At 36.1% G+C, this 6,792-nt stretch overlaps 1 protein-coding gene across 3 annotated transcripts; it reads left to right on the forward strand.

Moving 5' to 3' along the window:
* Nucleotides 1-390: 390 nt before the first annotated feature.
* On the forward strand, nucleotides 391-4,764 carry LOC130724346 (uncharacterized). Of its 3 annotated transcripts, none has more exons than XM_057575551.1 (9): nucleotides 391-552; nucleotides 1,107-1,272; nucleotides 1,360-1,448; nucleotides 1,668-1,731; nucleotides 2,957-3,034; nucleotides 3,960-4,036; nucleotides 4,132-4,198; nucleotides 4,295-4,402; nucleotides 4,491-4,764. In XM_057575551.1, the coding sequence occupies exons 2-9, from the start codon at nucleotides 1,201-1,203 to the stop codon at nucleotides 4,518-4,520; spliced, it is 585 nt and encodes a 194-aa protein (XP_057431534.1). In that variant the 5' UTR covers nucleotides 391-552; nucleotides 1,107-1,200; the 3' UTR covers nucleotides 4,521-4,764. The 3 variants fall into 3 exon arrangements, with proteins under 3 accessions (XP_057431534.1, XP_057431535.1, XP_057431536.1); XM_057575552.1 differs by having other exon boundaries at nucleotides 394-552; nucleotides 1,148-1,272; XM_057575553.1 differs by having other exon boundaries at nucleotides 398-547.
* Nucleotides 4,765-6,792: the final 2,028 nt, after the last annotated feature.

Below are 6,792 nucleotides of genomic sequence, written 5' to 3' on the forward strand. Positions count from 1 at the left end.
GGGTTGAGATTCTGCTACACAGTAATGGAGGGAAGACTTATGGAAGAAAATCTGAATTCCTTATCGTAACTCATTTCTCTTTATTTTCTTCGTATCTCACTCACTATGGTGTGAGTAGATTTGAAGTATCAATCAACTATGATTGATCATGGACATCTTTGTAGTTAGACCTAAGCCATTGACTACCAAGGAAGATTCAAACAAAACATTGGTGATGAATCATTTCTTTATCAAAATTAATTTTCCCATAATGCAAAATAAAAAGTTGAAAGAAGTTCATGGACTCTCTTCCTCTGCCATTTATGGGCTTCATCAAAACCATGAAGCCATTTATAGGCCTTGTTTTCCATCATAACCCACCAAAAAAATAACAACATAAAAAGTTTCTGATCAAGCTTACCTCACCCAAATGAAAAAAGGTTTCTGACCGAGAGAGAGAGAGAGAGAAACACCAGGAGGTTGATTCACGAGTTTCTGAATCGCATAGGTAAGGACGCAACGCACAGTAGATTGTTCCAAATGCAGCATTGTCGTCGTTGAAGCTTAGGTCAGGTAAAACACTCTCACCTTTCTGTTAACCCTAATTCCCCTCACATGGTAGTAGAACTGTTATACCATAGGTTTTATGGTCCTTTACCTCCGTTTGAGGTTAAAAATATCTTCTTTTTTGGCCGAATTTATGTTTTGATTTTATTCTAGAAAATGGGCATGTGTCGATTTTGATTTATCTTAGGTTTTAGTGTCAGTGAACTACATTTCATGTGTTTGTTGTTATGCGTTTATATCCAGAAGCATGGTCTTGTTTTTATTTATTTTGAGTTTGAAGCGTGTTTGATGGTGGGTTATTAGTATGGGAAGTGTTTGATGGACCACCAAAATGCTTAGACACCCATTGAGAGTTGAAGAGAATAGAGAATAGAGAGAAGTAATAGATGTGATATATGATGTGATAAGAAGTGAGAGATGTCGAGAAAATGAGGTGCTTGATGGGTGTTTGTATTGTTGGTGGGAGTGCTATATATCCGCCATGGCAGTTTCTCATGGCGGTTTTTTGGCTTTCCGTCATGGCCGAGAACCCACCCGTGTCTTCTCTCTCACTTTCTCAGTTTCACGATTCACTCTTGAGCACAACAACACACTGTTTCAGTGTTCACGAAATCCTTCCGTCCTTCGTCGCCGGCCGCCAAGCAAGAGAAGAGAATGATCGGCGTCGGAAAGATGAAGCAGTACAGTAACATCCTTGACAAGCCCCTCACCAAGGGCAAGCAAGAGGTTTTCAATTTCCCCCTTTTTGTTTTTTCCGTCAGATCTCATCTCGCTTTTCAATCTGAGCCTAATTTGATGATGATGATGATGCAGGTTAGTTTGAGTGCGTTCGCATTCTTGTTCTCTGAGCTTGTTCAGTACAATCAAACCCAGGTCGACAACATCGGCGAGCTCGAACGAAGGTCAATTGAATGATCAGTATTAATGGTGTTTTTTATTTGTTTTTCTGGATCCAGGATAGTGAAGAATAAGTCTAACATTTTAATTATATGTGTTTTATTTTGCAACTTAGCAAGTTTTAAGAGAGAACAAAATTCCAGATTTTATGAATTCAAGATTTATTTTTCTTGAATATATTATTATTATTATGTAGTTTGATACTTTACAATTAAATCCACCAGGTTGGAGGATGCTGGATATGCTGTTGGGGCTCGAGTACTCGAGCTGCTTTGCCACAGAGAAAAGGTACGGCGAGTTTTGTAAATAATCCTTGTACAAGTTTTACTTTATATATCATAAGCTCATTGTTGGAACACACAGACAGATGAGAGGAGAGGGATTGCTATTTTATAGCAAAGTTAACAACTAATAAGACTAGCTTAGCAGTAGCACTAATAAGTAATAACAGAACTCAATTTTCAACTATCTAATTGTTTCAATCACTTCTAACACTCATGACAAAGCTTAAGATTTGGGTGAAGACTCCTGAATGATTTTAATTATATTTTTAATATTATTATTGGCCTCTACTATCAACACTCTCCCCACGGTTGACTGTAGTGAAAGTCTGTTGTTCCGGAGAACTCTCACAATCCGGGCGGCTTTGTCATTTGATCAATACTTAAGCTTGAACCTTAGCATTGTAGCATAGGTTCATAATGTCCTGTAGTTGAGTCTGTAACTCCCATAGACAGATCTTCTGGTAAGGGCTAAGGCTGTGCTGTGCCTGAACTTGCATATTCTTTAATAGGCAAAAGTGAAAAACAGGATGTACTCTACTGTGTCGTGGAAGTTGCAAACTATAGGCAACTTCTCCTAGTCTCCTCAATTTTGTAAGGGCCATAAAGATGATGCACAAGCTTTCCATTTCTTTTTTCAAGTAAATCCAATCATCCACCTGCAACTCGATCTCCCTCCTTCTTGTCAGCCTGCACCTTCATCTGTTCTTGAGCTTTTTCCAAATTTTTCTTTAATCTACCAGGCATGTTGTCCCCTCCTGAGTCAACATATTGACCTCCTCAACTTTGGAATGAAAAGTATCTCGTTTAAAAATAGTAAGTGGACCTCTCCCATAAAGAGCTTGGAAGGGTGTCATATTGGCATAGCTATTATTATTGGTATTAAACCAAAACTCTACCCAAATCAACCAAAGAGATCAGTCTTATCAGTTCTTTTCTCTTTACCACCAATAGACTTCCAGACGCCCACCCTTTTGGCTTGTTAACATTCTCTTTCTAAAGTGAAAGAGTCCATACTCATCCATTATTCTGTCAAATACTACTTTGTCCACAACTAGACATCGTGGTAAAAATTGGCTTATATATTCATTTGGGCTATAAGTTGATCTTTTGTATATATTGGACTTGACAGTTAGTATTTAGTAATGAGTTTGACTTTAAAGTTTGAATATCTCTATATTTTTGCATGGAGTTGGCATGATTGATATAGCAATATTATTCTGAAATTACAGGGAAACAGAAGGGAGACACGGCTGTTGGGTATTCTTTCTTTTGTGCACAGTACAGTGTGGAAAGTATTATTCGGAAAGGTGAGCTCCTTTATCAAAATTTGTTTTTCCCCACTTCCCCCCCCCCCCCCCTATTTTATCAATATTATATGAGAAGGTGAGTAAAATAAAAGAAGTGGAATATCCTTGCTTAGAGACATGAGCATTGATCCTTTCTTGTCCTTGACTCCCAGTATGGAATGCCTTTTTAGTCTGACAAAAAGTATCTAAGTTCTAGCGTCTATGTCCTTCAGAATATAAATGAACATTACAATCCTGAAAACAGTTTTATCTTAGCTATACAACATGCGGGATAGAATAAAATTATATGATGGGCTGTGTTTAATGCAAAGCTGTTTTGGGTTGTTCATTCTAAAGCTTGTATGTGTTTTTACGGTATTTTAACTAGTTTGATCCTTAGGTTCGCCATGATATGGTCCTTCAGACGAGAAGAACTATTCAATACCTAGACATAGATATGTATTTATAAATTATAATCAATGGTGTAAGGGAGGTAACTTCAGCAAATCTTACAACTAAGCACATAAAAATTGTGGGAAGTTTGCTAAGCAGAAACTATTGGCTATTTTATACTCTGTTCTGGTTCATATACTTATTCTAATATGTGCGTTGGCAACTAAGTTCATTCTAAAGCTTGTATGTGTTTTTACGGTATTTTAACTAGTTTGATCCTTAGGTTCGCCATGATATGGTCCTTCAGACGAGAAGAACTATTCAATACCTAGACATAGATATGTATTTATAAATTATAATCAATGGTGTAAGGGAGGTAACTTCAGCAAATCTTACAACTAAGCACATAAAAATTGTGGGAAGTTTGCTAAGCAGAAACTATTGGCTATTTTATACTCTGTTCTGGATCATATACTTATTCTAATATGTGCGTTGGCAACTAAGTTTTTTTAGCACCTCCTTGAGTTTCAATATTTTTTTGTCATTATATTAGGTAGCTGACTCGCTGGAGAAAGGAACTGAACATGAAGATGAATACATGATCAGTGAAAAAGAGCTCCTAGTAAACAAGTAAAATTTCAGTCTCAATATTATATTTGAACTGCTACACATACCAGATTTTTGTCCATCTATTAGTTGTGAGCTTATGAATTTCTGGTTTATAGATTCATTTCTATCCCAAAAGACATGGGGACGTTTAACTGCGGAGCATTTGTTGCTGGAATAGTACGGGTAAGTGCTTTGCTTCACGCAGTTACCTTCTAGTTATGTGATTCTTATTAGAGAAGGTGCAATTGAGTGCTTTTTGTTTTCCATTCATCAATGAAGGGTGTCTTGGATAGTGCCGGATTTCCAGCTGTTGTAACAGCTCATTTTGTGCCCATGGAAGGTCAGCAACGGCCTCGGATGACGATTTTGATAAAATTCGCTGAGGAGGTAAATAGTCATTGATTTTGCTTTTGCTCTTTGCACCCCCACACACCCATTCTTATCTGAGTTTCTTATATGGCTTTCTATTTTCTAGGTGTTACGTAGAGAAGCAAGATTAGGCTGATGTTTATAACAAGAATTTTCAAGATATTTATGATGCTGTGTACACCAATATAGAATGATGTGGAACTTTCATACTTTGCATGTGAAATGCAACGTAGGATTTTCGACGGCCTTTCTCTAAACTCTTGTTTTTCATTCCAATTTATCTCATGCTTTGTAGTCAAGAATTTATCCTTACTGTCTAAATTATGATGTACAAAAGGAAAAAGTCTGGTGTTTGTTAATTAATTTCAATTCTTCCCTCATCCCGTGTATTGATTGACAATCATATAGATGAAGTAATGCTTGATTTGCCCATTGCGTGCACTAAAAATGTGTTCTTCACACTAAGAAACTTGGATGGCATGCTTTCATTTTTCCTCCTAATTATTATGTCAAAAAGTAATGGATTTGTCCAAAATTTTGAAGCATAGAAGCTCATCATGAACTACAGAGAAGAATACATAGGACTCTCCAGTGCACCCTTTGCACTGTCTATTTTGTTTTAAGAACTTTCTATTTTGTGTCTGTTGAGGTATAGAAAATCTAATATTTTTTATAAATGTTTTAGTTTATTATTATATTTTGGTTTAGTTTATCATTATATATCATTATTCAATGTTTTATTATTGATTATTATACAGAAAAATTACGTCTTACATTATATGGTGATACCTAGAATGCTAACATGAATGTTTGTTAGCCAACGTATCATTTAACAATATCAGGTGTGGTAATTTAAGATATTAAAGGGGGTAAAAACGGGGAAATAATTTTACAAGGACAAAAAATTAAATAATACGAAGGGACTAAAAATAAGATTATCTTACAACACACATTTTTAACCATATTTAAGACTCTTTACAACACATTAAAATGTTAAGTTATGCTCGTAAATAATAGCTAATGTCCTATCATTGGCAATTAAACAAAAATTACCTCATTAAAATAAAATAGCTATAAAATTACACTTATAAAAATGGAGACATAATATTTTAGTAGAAGTAATACTACTACATAATTTTAGCTTTTCTTAGTAGTTAATACACTTTGAAAACAACACTAAGAACTTCTTTCTCATTCCTCTTCTAATTTAGCTCTCACACTTGTATTTCAATCAACAAACAAGCTTTCTATCTATAATTTAAAAGAGTAGGTTTGCTAGCTCCCTCCACCGTCATATGACCAGCTAGTACATCAACAACATGTACCAAATTTGACTTTTGAATGCAAATATGCTAGGTTGTTTTACAGCTAACAGTTCATGTGGCAGCTTGACAGCTATAAACTACGACGAATCTATATATTTTAAGTTGTGGAGGTAACAAATTGTGGGGAAACGGGAGGAGGGGGAGGTGGGGAAATGGGAGGAGAGGGGGGGAGGTGGAGGTTGAAGCAGCCGTTGGAAAATGGTAGAGTTATGGCCATCATTGGTGAAGGAGGAGGTGTTAGAGTTTGTGGAAGAAAAAAAGGGGGAGACAAGACAGAAACCAAAACTAATTTGAAAATGTTTGCAAGGAAAGTCCAGAACTAATGAATAAAATGATTAATGGTCAAATTAGTCCATGAGTTTGTAAGTGAGTTTGATTTTAGCTCATTTGACGAAAAATGACATTTAGTGGTGGTCAAAAACCGCCAGTAATTGTATAAATAACCGCCACTAAATGTTATTTTTCGTTAGAATGACTAAAATCAAACTCGCTTACAAACTCAATGACTAATTTGACCATTAACCCTGAAAAAAATCACGTGAACAACTTACATCTAATTAGAATTACCACATGAACAGATGATTGGGTAAAAAATAAGCCACATGCATTATGACGCCACGAGTCATTATTTCAAATGGAAAATGCTGTGGGGCACGAGGTGGGGTCTCGTGCACCAAGCACGAGGCAGTTTATGGCGGTTTCAAACCGCCAGAAATGTGTAACGTATACGGTTATTAAAGCACCGCATTTTAGTGGCGGTTTTAAATCGCCAGAAATGCATTAAATTTGAATTTTTTCCTGGCACCGCAAGTTAGTGGTGGTTTAAAACCGCCACTAATTGCTCCTCGTGCACTCTCGTGCCTTAGACCTTTGTAGCAAATAGCACTGCTCATTTCAAATAACTTTTTTTAGGAACAAAAACTATGAAAATGGTTAGGACGTTGTTGTTTGGGTGAGAGCGAACTGTTGCTCCGATGATTAGAAGAGTGAAGAGAAAAGAAGTCGACGGTGAAAAGTGAAGATTATTCAAAGGGTATATTCGTGTTACATTAAATTTCATCCACTCAACTTATTTTTGGCTCA

This window comes from Lotus japonicus, chromosome 6, assembly GCF_012489685.1.
Source record: "Lotus japonicus ecotype B-129 chromosome 6, LjGifu_v1.2".
In the NCBI taxonomy this organism is placed as follows: Eukaryota; Viridiplantae; Streptophyta; class Magnoliopsida; order Fabales; family Fabaceae; genus Lotus; species Lotus japonicus.